Below are 17,413 nucleotides of genomic sequence, written 5' to 3' on the forward strand. Positions count from 1 at the left end.
AAATACAAAATAAGTTAAAATGGTGTTTGGACCACAATTGGAGGCATGATGTTTGAACCTCGTTCTAACTATGTAAATATGGTGCTTATTACCATACCCTCTTCACAGATAAGGAAACAGAGACCTGAAGAGCAATGTGACTTTCCTACAGAAACACCGAATGACTGCATTTTAACTCAAACCCAGGTCTTCTGACTTCAATCCGCAAAAGCTTCCATAAAAGGCATTAGAGAAATTCAAAGGCAAAAGTAGGTCCTGAGGCCCAAGGCAGTCAGATTTTTAGTTGGAAATGGCAGTTAAATTGGGCCTTGGAAGCTCAGGGGACTTAAACCAGTGGGAAGGAGGTCGTAGGGCATTCCAGAGAAGTGACATGGACAGAAGTATGCTGTGGCCCATCTCTGATACAGAGCAGGGTGTGGTTTTTTCAAAGGATCAAATGTGGGTTAAACTTAAAAATTATTTTGTCTCACTGAAATTTCTTTTAAAAAAAGCTTTTTTGCTTTTTTTTGCTTTTCAAATACAAGTCTCCTTTCAAGCCCTCTCCCACCAAAAGAAAAAAAAACAGAAAACTTATAAACTAGATCATTTAAGTTTCTATCCATAGTCCCTTAAGAACGATAACTTAAGTAATAATCAGGGATTATTTAGTTGGGTTTCTTAAGAATTCTAACTGAACAGAGAAATGAGAAGCTGTCAACACACTATACTAAAGACAAATTATGTAGGTGACAAAGTTTCACAAAGAAAGGCAGGACCTTCCAACCCAAGTAGAGGAAGGCTGTCTTGAGGACAATATATGTTTTTTTTTTCCCCTACCTTATACCTCTAAAGCTGAGTACAGAAGACAAATACCAATCATTAGGCAGTTTAACTGGCTCATTTGAGAAAGATCTGTTGGAGTTTTATAGCATAAACTTAACGGTAGTGGAAATATGTTATTTTAGGTCTTAGACTATTAGCCTTTTCTCTAGTATTGTAGAGTCTGAAAGAAGAGTTAATTATCTGAAAGGTTTATAAACATCCAGTTGAGACCTGAACAACGTGGAGATTTAAGGCACCCACACTTCGTGCAGTTGAAAATCCGCTTATAATTTATAGTTGGCCCTCCATGTACCTGGTTCCTCCATAGGAACAGTTCCACATCTGCACAATCAACCAGCCACAGATCATATAGTGTTATAGTGTTTACTGCTGAAAAACTCCACATGTAAGTGGACCCTGCCCATTTCAAATCCATGTTGTTCAAGAGTCAACTGAAATTGCTAAATAATTTGGAATTATCTATTGATACTCAAGGAGAAAGGTGAACAAAACCAGGTTTTTAGAGGTTACTGTCTACCCAGAAACATGTGTTCATTCAGCATTTATTGAGGGCATTCTTCTTGTCAAGGCTTGGTGACTGGTGTTACAAAGGCCAATAAAACAGAGCCATCTGCAGTCTAGTGAGGGAGGCTAAACTAAGACATGTACAGAAGAGGACCTTAACCCTCCTGGAAAAAAAGCAGGACAGGCCAGGAGAGGATTCAGGGACTGGTTTCCAGAGGGGATGACACCTCAACTGAAGCAGGGAGAGAAGTATATCACCATACAGAGGCAGCAAGGAGGCAGGAGAGAGCACGTTCTATACAGGAAACTGCAAGTAATTCAGGATGTCTAGAGCATACGATGTGAAGATGACATAGGAGCTTAGAGAGAGGAACAAAAGCCAAGTCATAGAGGCTACATAAGAAATTTGAGTTTCATTGTTTAGACAATAGAGAACTACTGAAGGATTCAAAACAGGACAGTTTTCATGGCTAAATCTGAATTTTTGAAAAATACATATGTAACAGAAAATACCTGGATATCATCATCAATCATAAAGGCAGTCCTTAGTAATTTGATGCCTGCGAAGAGACTGCCAGACATCCATCCTTAGAGTGTCAGGCTCTTTGGCTCTGCTCCTCTTGGACCTCCAGCTGAATGGTGTGTCCCTACCTAGCATCCTCATTTTAGGATGTATAGGAAGAAATTGGGACTAATTCCAGAGAGCAATGATTAAAGGCAATAAAGGGATAAAAATTTACAGTGAAAATTAATTGCCTTTTTGGGGTTTTTTTGCGGTACGCGGGCCTCTCACTGCTGTGGCCTCTCCCATTGCGGAGCACAGGCTCCGGATGTGCAGGCTCAGCGGCCATGGCTCACAGGCCCAGCCGCTCCGCGGCATGTGGGATCTTCCCGGATCGGGGCACGAACCCGTGTCCCCTGCATCGGCAGGCGGACTCTCAACCACTGTGCCACTAGGGAAGCCCCAAATTGCCTTTTTTTTTAAAGCAAGTGTTCACCTAGTAGAGAGGTGTCCTTTCCCAAAGAGGCTCCCACATGGCTCAAGACATTTTTGGAACTTCTTTTCTAATTGCATTATAGGCCAGCCTGGGAGCCACACAGATTATCATTCTTGTCTCTTTATAGTTGCCTTTTCAAAATGCTGTATTCCAAAATAAGCACTGCCCGATCTGATTTTTTTATCCTATTCACTAGACTTAGCACTGAATTAACTTTTGATTTATTCCTGAAGTTAAATACATCTTCACAAGATGAAAGTTTGTTACCTCTGAAGACATGCAGTCAAGTACCTGGTCAACTACTTACCAGCTACAAGTTTCTTGACCATGAATCTCTCAGGTTGCCTGTGAAATGGAGGTGAATAACATACTTCCCACCTACCCCACATAGTTATTGTGAAGACAATACCAGACATGTGAAGGCTCTTCATAGACTGCTGTCAGAGGATGCTCTTCTTATTGTGCCCTCCCAGTTTGCAGGCAGTTCCAAAATGTACATTTGTTCTGGTGCCTGTGTGCTCATCTCCCCTAACAGATTGTTCAGTTTAGGAGAGCAGGGCCTGGGTCCTATTTGGTTTTATTTCCCTGTTGTCTGACACTGGGTCTCACACATAAAAAGGCTCCAATATTTGTTGAATGAGTAATTCAGTGTAGCTCCTTGCCTTTTCCTCAGACTACATTTAAGAAATGGATAATACACTTGAGATTACTCAGTTAAAATAGGCTCAGAAGCCACTTAAGCTTCTTTAAGTATGTGAGTAGTTTGTCATTAGGAACCAGCTGTCCTTCATCTCTGAAGAGGCCAGAACAAATGGCTAATGAACTCAAGCTGAAAGCCTAAAGACTCTTAAACTTTAATGCTGTGGTCCTAACTTTGGCTGTATTTTTAGATCACCAGGAAAAAAACTTTAGATTACTGATGCTAGAGCCCCATCCTGAGACAATTAAATCAGTACCTCTAGAGGTGGAGGCCCGGTGTTGATAGTTTTAATAACTACCCAGGTGATTGTAATGTGCAGCCTGCGTTTGTTGCTGGGCTCTGGGATTAGACTTTGAGAAATATTGCCTTAAAAGAAATCCTATCTAGTTCTACATTAGGTACCATAGGAAGTGGGAAAGAACATAAGGCATGCTCCCACCACAGTCTACAAGGAATAAAAACTAGCCATCACTGATCTGAGAGCAGTGGAAAAGCAGCAATCAGTGTGTGCTGAGCTATGAGAGGTCGTGGAAAGGTAGACCTGTGAAGAGCTCCAGACTTTCTGCAGAACCTGTTAGACATTTTAAAAGTTTATCATGGGCTTCCCTGGTGGCGCAGTGGTTGAGCATGCGCCTGCCGATGCAGGGGACACGGGTTCGTGCCCTGGTCTGGGAAGATCCCACATGCCGCGGAGCGGCTGGGCCCGTGAGCCATGGCCGCTGAGCCTGCGCGTCCGGAGCCTGTGCTCCGCAACGGGAGAGGCCACAACAGTGAGAGGCCCGCGTACCGCAAAATAAATAAATAAAAGTTTATCATAGAAATAAAAGACAGTCCCTGCCCACAAAAGAAGGTTAACTGTTAGGTTAGCAAACCAGCTAGTTCTAGCCAGAGGTCCTGGCCAATACAGAGGGTTTAAAGGCTTTGATTCCCAGCACCAATCACCATTCTGAGGACTGAGAACTCAACTGTGAACAAGACTCAAACTGTCTCAAATAACTGATGTTCACAACTAAGTGAACAGGCAATTACAAAATGGTGAGGGTTGATGAAAGAAACAAAATTAAGTTGGTGAGATAGGAAGATCCAGTCATTTGAGGGTTTTAAGGGTCGGGCTCAGCTATTTCAGTGGATTACAATAGCCGATAGTTTCTGGTCAAAGGGATGCTAAAAGGAAATATATAAGAAACATTATTTTAGAATCTTTGGAGGTTAGAAGAAGGAGAAATAGTACAGACATAAAATAGTTAAGACACCTACAGCAATCTAAGGGTAGAGTGGTAAGTTCCTATATTAGGGAGACTTGGAAAGGGGAAAGAGTGTTTTATAGAATTTCTGATGAAAAAGATAGCTGTTTATATTACATAAGCATAAATAATTTAAATGCATTTCAGTCTGAAATGACTTATTAATATTGGAATTCTATATTTCACTTACTGTATGTCTGAGAATTATACCTCTCTTGCTTTCCCGATTAATATTAACTGCTGTCATATCTTAATCTACCTTACAATTGAATGAGAGTTTTTAAAAATGGATGTCAAATTAGTCAAGGTCCAGGTCCTTTTCGAAGACTCTCTTGTTTACTTTTGTTTATAATTCCACACAGTCTCATACAAAAAAAGAAAAAGAATAAACTTACTTGTTTTGGGGCTGTACCCCTCAGGTCTGCAAGCCTTGTAGTTGCCCAACCGTGAGACCAAAGAGCGAGCCTGGAAACAGCGAAAGAGACATCCAAGGTGTACTGGATAGGGAATCTTACAAGTCAGAAGCAAAATGTCCTGGAGCGACACCCCACCTATAAGGCAGACGACAGGCAGGATGCAGCAGCAATCTTAGCTACTGCAGGGGAGAAGGAGGTTACCATTTATAGGGGGAATTGATGTCAGGTTGGCTCATCAGTTACCAGGGAAACCAGCAGAGGAGCATGTCCCTCTCAGCCCCTCAGGTTAACAATCGTCAGTGGGGCAGATGTTTCCCTTTGATAACCTAGCTTGGTGGAGTGGTTCTGGTCTAAGTATTAGAATGATAACCACCTGGGACGGGGCAAACATGTAGGCAGTTAGCCTTAAGGCTCTGTGATTAAGAGGGAAGATCAGTCATGTGAGTAGGTGAAGTAGGGACTGGTTGAGCAGGGGATGTATAGAGAGCAAGAGAACCGCCATCTTGAGTGGCCTGGTCATACACATCCTCTATGAAAATGGTAAGCCTCCATATTTCTATAACCACTAAAGTCAATGTTCTTACTTGAGAATCTGATCTTATGAAAAATTGTTATTAATCAGAACTAAACTTTTGTCTTTGCCTTCAAATGAACAAGTTCTAAAATTTTCATATGTAAATGATCAGTGTGTGATTCCAAAAGCTTCACTGCTCTTGTTGGGCCAATTCTATGACCAGTCACAGAGTGGATAGTATTGAGTTATTGGTACATACAAGATTGTAAACTACCAGACCTTATTATGTACTTGAATTAAGTCTGTATAATAAGTCTGCATGTGTATTCTCACAGGAGACTGTAAATGTGGGCATGCTTTCAATTCATGCAGTCTGTGATTTATGGAGGCACACAGGTCAGGAGTTTATTATGCTGAAAATCATAATAACTGTTTTGTTTTGCTTTTTAAAATGAAGTGACCGAAGCATGTTGAAAGATAAATGGGTGAAGCATTTTGATTATGTTTTTGTTTCAATCAAAGATTAAATATTATGCTGAGTAACCAGCCATGCTAAGCATTATGATATTAAAGCTGAAGTAATTTGTAAGCTGATAGCCCCTTCTTTCCTCTGGGTTTAGGTTTGTTATTAATCAAAATGTTGGACTTGTTTAGTGCAGTGGTGTATGAAACAAACAGTTGAAAAAGAGAGCTACTTTACAGCTTTCTGTTCTTTCAGATTTGTAGGAAAATCTGTTTCTTTTTGTGGACTTTGTGCTGTTGTTCCCATGTCTAGATTTCATTTCTTATATCAAAGCCAACTAGATCTAGTAGCTGTAAGATCCTCTCATGGCATAGAAAGGAGGAAGTTGCCTTTTTATGGTTTTATTTGACAAATTCTGGTAAAGTCATTTTTGAAACACGGACAGTCCCTACTAGAAATGATTATAACAAAAGACCCATCTGTCTTTTGGGGCAGAGAAAGGGATAATTTTTAGAATAGAAGAATGTGTATATGGAGAAGTATTAATAAGTTAACTAATATAGTGGGTTTTGTGTTTTTATATCAGTATAGGAGTACGGAATAAAATTGTTTTGAAGAGAATAAGATTCCAGCTATTTTCTGGTTTGGGGTTAGGCATCAGCACAAATCATTTGGAAAGCTGCTGCGCACTTACTGAAATACAGTGTAGGAGTCTGGGCTCCCCATGACGTGTGATAAGGACCTTTAACAGGACAGTCCTGCCACACTTCTAAACTTAGTCCTCATCAGGGGTAATACACTTACAATTTCTGAAGAGCTCACTCTAGGGAATGCTGCATAGATTGTAAGGAGTATCAAAGAAAAAGACCACCTCTCAATACCTGAAAAAAAAAAAGCTCAATTTATTCCTTTAATAAGAAAGAGCTTGCTTTTAGACACAGTCTCTCTGAGCAAAGCAGGTTGCAAACCTTACGTAGAGTTTTGGGGTCAGGGATTGTTTAGGGGTTAATAGCCTCAGAAGCACCATTATTCAGGAGAGACTGCTGGTGATTGGCTGGCTTTCAGAAGCATGTCACTGGCGTGGGTCTGCCACTGATTGGCCAACTTTCAAAAGCATGAGGCTGTCACTGATTATTTGGCTTTCAGAGGTGTATTTACTGAAGTGAGTAATCACTGATCATTTTGGCCTAGGCAAGTCACCATTAATTGATTAAATCCTGTTTGATTGATTCAGTCTGGTTATAGTGGTCACTTGCTACCATGGCTGGAGAATAATTATCCTTTTGCTAGGAGTTGGGGCTTGTTTTATTCTCAGACGCTAATACTCAAACAGTGTAGAAAATTGAAAGCACAAGAAAATCAGACTCTGAGTACTCCATCTAAATAAGCAATAATCCTATGCTGTACTTTCTAAATGAGGTTGTTTCCAAGGTTAAGTCCATGGAAATAGAAAAAGTCAGCAGTTCTCATGTGTGATATTGCATGTTATGAAATCTGATGCAAATAATATATTATTAATAATAAAGTACAGAGATGCAAATGTGCTTTACCTCAGTAAATAAGAGTAGACTCTAGTTCATCCACATAATAATGTCACTCATACTCATTGCATTCTAATAAGCTTTTCTGGGAAGGAAGAGGTGGTAAGATAAAACTTGTCAACCTGGTGAACAGTCAGCCCTACCGAACTCTTTGCAATTGTAGTATCATTAATATTGTAACATTTCATTTCCCTCACAAAATCGTTTTAGGATTCTTCAAAATCTAAGTATATCCATGGGAATTTTTAACAAAATTAAACTTCCCTCCGCATTTGTGGTACTGCAGGAAGAAAGGGGAATCTCTGCTAGTACCTATTGCCCAATCCCTGCTCATATAGGGAAATAGAAATCACTGTAATATGTGGGTTTCATCTGCAAGTTACAACTGACATGTGGGGAGTGTTAACCCTTCAGGCGGTTTATCCCCATCTGCTGTGATAAAGTGTTGGGTGCGCCTATTTTTTAAATTGCTTAAATATTTAGTGGGGAAAGCCTTAGTAGTTTTGTTTATATATAAAAACTGATCTTTCCTCTTTCCAGATTCATTCACCTGCCCTAGAATCTGGTTTTGGGACCTCCCTATTTATTCCCGGCACCTCCTAACGGGAGGCAGAGCTAATCACTTACATATTTCTCTGCTGCTAAGCATAGCCAGCTTACAACCACTTAGGATTCAAGCACATGTTGAGACCTTAAGACCAGTAAGCATTTGATAAAGTAGGAAAGCAGGGTGGTTAGATTTGCTGTAATCAACAGTAGGAGGAGGAGGTTAGTCCATGGAGCCGTGCCAAAAGCTCAGTTTCTTTTTGTACAAAAAATTTTTTAAACTGAGCAATTCCCCAGAAAAGGGATTCATAACACCATTTGAACAGGAATTTTCTGAACACATTCCCTACTTGACCCATTTAACTACTGAAAACAAAACAAAACAAAACCAGATAGGGCTGGTTTAATGTCGGGAGTTTTGCTCTGCAACCTGGCTGAGTGTGCTCTTTAAAGGAAGCTGGAAGAATGTTCTCTGAGTTTAGTTGAAGGAAGACTTCTGGGTAGAACTCTTTTAACCTCCCATCAGGAAAGGAACCTCGAGTGAAGTCTGAAGCAGAGAGACTCACTACTAGAAATACAAACCAACAAAACAAACTCCAGACATGTTTTTCAAATTTAAGTGTTTTCTGAGAAGTTGGCACCCATGTGGTATAAGCACCAGTAAACAATAAACCCATCTTGGTGTTTTGTACCCTTTTGGTTCATCATGCCAAGACAAGTGTAGTGTAGAATTTCTACTTTCAGTTCTCATGCAAAAATCAGTGAACCATCTCTCTCCCACTTTAGGATGTCGCATGTACTTCAGTTTGAGGATAAAAGCAGAAAAGTGAAAGACGCAAGCATGCAAGATTCAGACACGTTTGAAATCTATGATCCTCGGAATCCAGTGAATAAAAGAAGAAGGGAAGAAAGCAAAAAGCTGATGAGAGAGAAAAAAGAAAGAAGATAAAATGAGAGTAATGATAAACCAGAACTAGCTGGAAATGTGCCTGCAATAAATGGCCTTAAAACAGCCATTGTTCCCAACAGCATCACTTAAGGGTGTGAAAAGAAGCATTTTTGAACTTGTCGTCTGGTTTTGAAAAACAATTATCTTGTTGTTATGTAAATTGTGGAATGATGTAAGCAAATGCTTTTTGTTACTGGTACATGTTTTTTTTCCCCTAATTGAGCTTTTATATTGCTAAATCTGAAATAAAATCACTTCCCTTCTAGTTTACATGTTAACCATTTGCAGAATGTACAAATCTGTATCTTTTTACCCTAAAATATGTGACGGCTTCATTTTCAAATTTTTTATAAGACATCTTTACAGAAAGAATATTTAAGGGAAACCTCTTTGGCATTCTGTTACCACAGCACTAACTTTGAAATATGATTTTTAAATTATGTAATATAAAGATTGATGGTTTTGTTTTGCATATAAATATCTAAAAATAGCCAAATCAGTAAGACTCAATAGCCTTAAATCTTAAGAAACCCCTAAGTGAATGTTCACGCCTGCGTCTAGGCCAATGCAGTCAAGACGATAACACACTAAGTAATGTCAGCCAAGCTTATTGCACACCCTGGCCTGACCCCAGGCTACCGGCTCACTCCTCTGCCCTTCTCAGCACAGCAACGGCAGGAGCACATGCAGAGGTCCCATCCTGGCAATAGAACTTATTAAGAATTTAGCCTTTTATGACAATAAGTCATGCTGGTTATTTAGTCAGTGTTTTCTAGAATCTGAATGCCAAGATTATACCACAGGTTAACTTCCAGTTAGTTACCTAGTAAAACCTCACCAGCCACGTCTTTTCAGGTAGTGTCTCATCAGCTCTCTCTTTTGAAGTGGAATCCAATAGGCTTTCTTTAGAGCGCCTGCTCTCACAACGTAGCCCCAGACGCTACACTAGAGCAGCAGCAGCAGCACTTACAGCCACGTTAGAAATTCAAATTCCTGCCATACTACCCACCACCATTATCCCCATCCAGACTAATGGATCTGAAACTTTGATCATAGAAGCCTTGTTAAACAGACCGCTGGCTTCGCTGTTGGTGATCCAATCTTTGGAGACTGACAATATCTAGTGAAGTTAAAAATGTTCATATCCAGTGATCCAAAATTTCTAATCCTAGGTCTGTTGCCTAAAGAAATTCTCACACATTGCTCAAGGGGACCTGTACTAAATATTCGTTGAAGCATCAACCAAAGAGTGGATAAATAAGTTATTATACATCCATGCTATGGAATACTTTGTAAGCGGTGAAGATTAATAAACCAGAGTTGTGTGTACTAGTTTATCTTAAAAATAATGTGAGGAATAGGCAACCTCCTATATAAAAATTTAAAACACACAACTCACCATTATATATTGTTTACAGATGTATACATGTAGCAAAAGTATAAAAACATAAAAACTAGTGGTTACCTCTGAGGAGGCAGAAGGAATACACAGGGGGCTTCATTTGTGTTTGTAATGTTTTATTTCTTAAGATAGATGTTGGGTAGTCAAGCCTCATTATTCTCTTTACATTTTGGTATGCCTGAAATATTTCATAATTTGTTCTTTATGATCATATCTAGAACCTGAGGTGAGAAGACAGAAGGACACCCCCTTTCTTTTTGGCTTCAGAAGTAGGAGAAAGTTCCAAAGAGAAAAAGAGGGATATGATAAAGGTGTTCTGGGGAACAGATACTAAGCCACCAAAAAATAAGCCAGTGTTTGGAAATGTGCCCTATCTTTCCCTCACCGCTGTAATATCAATTGTATTACAGATGTTCACAAAGCAAAATGTTGTTTTCTAAACTCACAAAGTCTCTGTTGTTTATTATGAAAAGTATTACCACTGGATCTATTTGTATTGAAGTACCCCGTAGGTTTCTCTACCATTCCTCCAAGACTGTGTCCACCTAAAACAGTTTGGTTTTATCCCTAAAACAGAGGGGACCACAGGCCTCTAGGGCACAGCCAGAAGACTAGTATTCATAGGTTTAAAAGATAACTGAATGACAAAATTAAAACAGGTTGACTGAATGCGCCTCATCCTGCTTTAAATTGCAAGGAGCAGAAAGATCTGAAATTCTACAGAGATTAGAATCTTACCAGAATTTCACCATGATAATAAAACTCATTTTGAATTTAACTGAATAATAGCAATAACAATTTTTTAAAAGCTTAAGAACATGGTTAAATTACCTGTCATATATAGTATTAAATGTGCTTATAGTAAAATCTTTGGAAATGTCACAGGAACGTTTTTGGGCCATGTGAATTGCAAAAATGAAATAAAATGAGTTCAAAGACCAAAAAAAGAGAAAACGTATGACAATTAGCCTGTATAGTTCATTCTAATTTTATATTTATTTGGATTTATTTTTCTCTATGTACTTGCCCTAGGGATGTTATCCTGAAACAGTGAAGTCCGGTAGCCATCTCCTTTGTTATCTGTGGTGATGCTGGGCATTGTGGAGAACAGAGAGAAAAGCAACTCCTGGCAATTGTTTTTTCTCATTTTCTGACAAGCCATTTTTTTCACTTTGGTTGAAGCTGTCAGCGAGGTGAAAGTTAAAATTAACTCTAGACCTCTCCTTTCTCAATAGGTAATTGAAGAAATGCAGATCGCTCTAGAATTTTTAATGGTATAATATCAAAACACACATTATTACATGCCCTCAGCTCTCTGTATGCTCTGTGGCCACGCAGTCAGTAATGCATCTGCTGCATCTAAAAATGGGGACACCATAGAAAAAGGTCATTAAAAAGTGTGAGGAGATGAGTGGTTTGCTGCTGTTGTTTTTAGAACAAGTTCAATAAGCTATGGTGTCCTTATCAAACTGTCACTACCAAGTCTCTTGATAGGATCTGACGTGTGAGGTACATAAACCTGTGCTGTTGTATCACTGTGGCCTGAATGGAAAAGGTTAGATAAATGCAGAATATTGCCCCAACATGCTGTTTAATCTTGGCGATAACAAGAAAGAAAATGGATGTGTGAAGTGAGTTACCATTGAGGGTTGTATCAGTATAAGCAATTTGTATGTACGGGGTGTAGAGAAGTTAAGAGGGGTTACATTCTTTAACACCGTCATTCACAAAAAAAAAAAGCAGGTCTGGTTTCTCTATGGCTTTGACTCCTTTCCAGTGACTCTATACAGTTTATCATGGGGTACCACTTCTGCTTACTAGAGACCAGGAGGTTTTCCTGTCTCACATATATTTTATCTCCTTTCTTTTAGCTTTTAATGAAGAGAGGTGAAACAGGAGCCATATTTTAGAGAAATCCTTTCTAATAAGGATTCGATTAAATCTGAATTCCTAGAGAAATAAAACACCAAATCTTACTAAGATGGGTATTAGAAGTCCCCTGCTTGTAGAAAGAATACTCATTTATTCCCCCAAATCTTCCTTGACAATGGTATACTTGAACATCTTTGTCACAGGTGCTAAGGGCTGTGCTAATCCCTGTGCAGAGTTTTCAGTGGTACACAGCTAAATTGGCTCCCTAAAAAAACAGAAAGCAAGAAAAGCCCTGATTTGCATCATTTGCTGACTTCTGTGGTGTAAATACTCTCACCGTGGCTGATTTCAAGCCACCAAAGGTAGCTCCAGGATACAACTGGTTATTTTTCCCATTCTGTTTCATTGCTAGCTAAAAGCTTATGTAGTAACTCTTGCACTGGCACTAAAGAACTCACAAAGGTTTTTAACCTTTTTCCAAGATGACAACCTTCAAGAGTATTTCTCTTTTATGTGATTACTTCAGACAATTTGGTGAAGTTCTACATTGTAGCAACATCTGCACCCTATGCTTTTTATGACTAGTTCGTACCTTCAGATTCTCTGTTGAGGGAGTTTTCCAAAGTCACTTGGCTCACATTTATTTTTCCCTCTGCTCATCTTTTTGCCTCAGTTTAGTCCAAATCTCACAGAAAAAAAAAGAAGCGGGAGAAAGGAAGGAAATGTAATTATAGTTCTTTGAATTATTCTCTGTAAGTGATAATGTACAAATCCATCATTTATATTTTTTAGGAAGATATTTTGGGTTAGGGATGGAGAATCCTACCTGGAGGGAAGACTGGCTTCTAAGTGAAATGCAGACAGGAATCTGGTCTCTCTCTTCCACATCTGCTCGGGATTATTCCTTTAAGTTCAGATCATGATATTAATTCATGTTACTTGATCAGCAAAAACGTATTCGGGAGGCTTTCTTCAGAGCACCAGTCAAAAAGAAGGTGTTCTTTGTCTTTTAGAAAATTGTTATTTTCTCATTCCATGATGCCAGAAATGATAAGCATTGCTGCAGTTCCAGAACTTTTTAATAATCAGGATAATTTTGAGAGCAGAAAACTCTTAAGTGACTTTCCCATTTATTTTCTGACTAATCTAGTTGGAGCTTTATTATTCAAGTGTTTTAATAATATATTTGAAATGAAGGGCATCATGTATAAAAAATAAATGACTAAAGTAGTATATATTCTATGGCTAGTTCTCAACAGTTATGAATAAACTTAAAATTTGTGAGTTACCTCTTTTTTGTATGATGTGAGTAAACTGTTCTTTAATTTGCAATTTTTTAGGAAATACTTTATTCAGGGTAAGAGGTATGTGACCGCTTTATCTCTGTTCTAAACTTTTACTATATTATTGGTGTAAATGAATAGACTAAGAATGGGTACTATCTCCCAAGCAACTAAAGAATTCAACAAGTGATTTTTGAATTAATTTAGAAAAGTTATACATGTTATTTTGTGAGACCTAGGTCCATTTCAGAGTGAAGTTTCCTAATGACCATCATGTGGATTTCATGTCCCGTCAAACCTGACATGTCCAAAACTGAACTCACCTACACGTCCTAGCCCTTCCTCCACCAGATCTGCTTCACCTGCACTTTTCCCCATCTTCCCTATTGGCAATGCCACTTTTCTAGTTACTCAGGCCAAATAGTTTGGATTCCAGTCTTCATCTCACACCCTATATCCAGTCTGTTATGATAATCTGTTGGCTCTACCTTCGAAATATATCCAGAATTTCACCATTATTTACCACTTCCCGCTGCTACCACCCTGGTCAAAAGGACCATAAACTGTCATGCGGACTAGTATTTACAAAAGCACCGTAACCAGTCTCCCTGCTTCCACACTTATTTCCCTAAATTTATTAACAACATAGCAGCCAAGTGAAACCTCTTAAAACATAAATCACATTGTTATACTTCTCTGCTCAAAACTCTTCAATGGCTCCCCATTTCGTTCACAGTAAAAGCCCACATCTTCACAACGGCCTATGAGGCTCTAGATAATCACCACACCCTCCCCTCAATCTCTGACCTCCTCCCTTACTACACTCCCCATCACTCACTGTACTAGCCACACCAACTGTCCAGCACTTCATCAGATGAGCTAGGTGTGGTCCATCTCAGGTGCTCTGCACTGGCCAGTTCCTCTACCTGGAATACTCGTCCACCAGATGTCCAAATGGCCGACTCCCGCACCTCCTTCAAGTCTGCTCAAATGGCCCTTTCTCCATAAGGCCTACAGTAACCACTCTAAAGTTGCAGCCCATCCCCACCCCACATTCTCAGTCCCTCTCAATCTCCCTCTCTAATCATATTCAATGGCACAATGAACTCCTAAGCACTCTGCCTTATTAACTTATTTAACTTACAAACAACCCTATGAAGTAGGTATGGGCCCTTGTTACCATTTTACAGATGAGGAAACCGAGCCTTACAGACGTTAATTACTTATTGTTTATCAATCACCTCCCACCATAGAATGCCCTCCACGAGGACAAGGATTTTTGTCAGTTTTGTTCACTGTTGATCCAGTGCCTAGAACTATGCCTAGCAAAGAGCAGACACTTAATAAATATTTGTTGAATGAATAAATAAACCAGTATATCCCCCCCTGTGAAAAAACAGGATCCAATATAGTGTTATTCCATATTTTATCACTTAATATTACCATCATTTCATAAAGTTAGGACATTTTTACACTAAAACTGAAGGAAGGATATAACTTCAGTTCAGAAACAGCTCTAACATTTGAATAAGCTTTAGGAAAACCTTACTACATTGTCTTTTTCTCATTTTAACATAAGCCACTTTGTCACAGGTGGGCACAGATCCAAAGACCATTTTGGGAAAACCTCTCTGTAGGAAAACCCATTTACACCTATATGGCTTCCTTGAGTACCTGCTCTTTATAGAAAGCAATATTCTAATTCCTGAGACTAGAAAGAACTGAGGGCCAACATGCAATGTGTAGAACGCAAGGCTATAAGGCTTCAGACATGCAACTGCTTTAACAGAAAAACTATATAACCTCTTAATTTCAGTTTTCTCCTCTCTCACATGGGAACGATATCAGCTGCCTTACCTACCTAGCTGTCACAGACTAAAGAAGGAATAAACAAGAAAACCAAGCTTTTACAAAGCTTATAATGATAGGAGCTAACATTTAACAGATACTTACTTTATGCCAGACACTCTTCTAAGCACTTTATCTGTATTAATCCTTTTAATCCTCATAAACAACTCTATGAGTTAGGCTCTATTATTATCTCCGTTTTACAAATGAGGAGGAGACTTGAGGCTTAGCAAAGTTAAGTAATTTGTCCAGGTCACACAGGAAGCAAAGCAGCTAGAATTTAAAACAAGACTGAATCCAGAGTTTCAGTTGATCACTAGACTACCATGCCTCTTGCTACACAAACCAGATTGTTTTACAATACACCTCTAATATAACTACAGAGTTTATAATCCAGCAGGTAGAGAAGGAGGCTAACACTCCAAAATAAAAACACAGCATGGTGATTTCAGTTGAAAAGAAGTATATATGTAAAAACTGAGTGAGTGCTAGAAGGAACCAAGATTGTGGTTTAGTGGGATTAATCTAGAACTGCTTTGTGGCGGAGGGAATTCTGACCATAATTTGGAAGGAAGGGAGAACATGGCATCGAGGAGACAGGTCCTGTTCCAGGTGAAGAGAAAGTTATACGGACAAGCCATTAAGACAAATGTAGGAGACAGTGATGTGTCTACATTATGCCAAAACATCTGGTCAACTGAGTTTAAAAAAAAAAAAACCTCCATCAACACAGTAGATTTCTTCAGTCAACCCAGATGTTTGGCGTCTTGTAGACAAAACATCCAGATGATTAACTGAAGACCTGACAGAGTTGACTGAATTAACCGTGTGTTGTAGCATTGTATAGACAGTGTCAGGACGTTTGCTTGGCTGGAGTGGAGTCCAGCTATAAAGGAGATAATGGTCCAGGCAATGAGAGGGGACCTGGAGCTTGGATTTGATGCAGTTGGAAGCTGCTGGAGGAGGAGTGTGATGGAAATGATGCTTAAGGAAGAGGATTCTAACAACTATGTGAAAAAAAAAATATGGTGAGAGGAAAAGTTGTAGACAGGAAAGAGGATGTGAGTAGAGTGCAGGTGTGTGTGAGGTAATTAGAGCGTGGACCAGAATCAGGCTTGGGAAAGCAACAGGAAGGAACGGATCTGAAAAACATTACAGAAAAAGAACAGGAAGTCATGATGGGCTAGACAAGGGAGTGCAACTGCACATCACCCCAAGGTTGGAAGCCTCCAGGCCTGGGAAAGCAGCTGCTGTCAGCCTCACCACAGTAGTAAACCAAGAAGGAATCCCCAAGAGACCCCTCCCCTCAACCTCCATCCAGAGTCCAGAGCCAGGCCCACAGGCAGGGGGAACTTGGAGACCACAAACACAACTCTCATGAAAGGTTTCCTATTCATTTTAGCCACCTAAGTTGATTTCCCTTCATGTCCAATTTCATGAAGAGATTGAGAATGCTAGATTCAGACTGTCAGGTAGACACAACTTCAGTGAAAAGTCTAAAAAGACAATATTGTAATGACATTTGCTTTTATACAGCATATAATGTAAATTAAGATGTATAGGGGTATGAATAACTTAGATGAGATGAGATTAAGAGAAATTATATAGTACCTATATTACCTAGTTAGCATTATAAAAGCCTGTTAACAGGCACAATTAATGGCCGAATTCAAGAATTTACATATTTTTTTAAACCCTTAATTTATGAAACCTTGGAATGTTCAACTCTTGGCTTGGATATTTTGCAGATTTTTTTAAAATTCCAAATATCTTATTAGACAAGAATCGAGTTTATATTTATTTATAAATAGTCACAAATTCTAATTTACTAGGATTCGAACTATGACAGTGTGCTCCCACTTATTAAAAAAAATTCTAAATATCCATGCAAGTCATCGTTTTGCAAATTTGCATTTTCAAATATTTTCAGCCCCAGGCTTATCAGCCCACACAACCAGTTATGTGCCCTTTACAGACACAATCGGGGTTTCTCCAACTGCTTCCTTGTTCATTTCAGGAGGGAAGGAACCTTCAAGAGAGGTTACTCTCTTTGTTCATGGTTTGGAACAAAACTGAGGATCAATCAATCTCTCCTTCTCTCTCTCCCCCTCTCTCTTTCTCTTTCCCTCTCTCTCCACCTCCCCCTTCCCCTTCCCCCCACCAGAGAAACAACACAGAATGTGAGACCATAAATATATTAACGTGTTCCATGTCACCCTGGGGGAGGTGGAGGGGTCAGGAAACTTGTTAAAATCAGTTTCCCAGGCCTCAGAAATGACAAGTCTGTTGATCTGGGGTGGGAGCCCAAGAA

The 17,413-nt window shown here is 39.3% G+C and overlaps 1 protein-coding gene across 1 annotated transcript in view; it reads left to right on the plus strand.

The window, feature by feature from the left end:
- The window catches only part of CWC27 (CWC27 spliceosome associated cyclophilin), a 225,279-nt gene extending 216,304 nt beyond the window's left edge, over window positions 1–8,975 (plus strand). Inside the window, exon 14 of the mRNA XM_065873991.1 lies at window positions 8,535–8,975. Coding sequence (XP_065730063.1) covers window positions 8,535–8,697 — 163 coding nt within the window. The 3' untranslated portion in view covers window positions 8,698–8,975. The remainder of the gene's footprint in view (window positions 1–8,534) is intronic.
- Window positions 8,976–17,413: the final 8,438 nt, after the last annotated feature.

This window comes from Phocoena phocoena, chromosome 3, assembly GCF_963924675.1.
Source record: "Phocoena phocoena chromosome 3, mPhoPho1.1, whole genome shotgun sequence".
NCBI classification, from domain to species: Eukaryota; Metazoa; Chordata; class Mammalia; order Artiodactyla; family Phocoenidae; genus Phocoena; species Phocoena phocoena.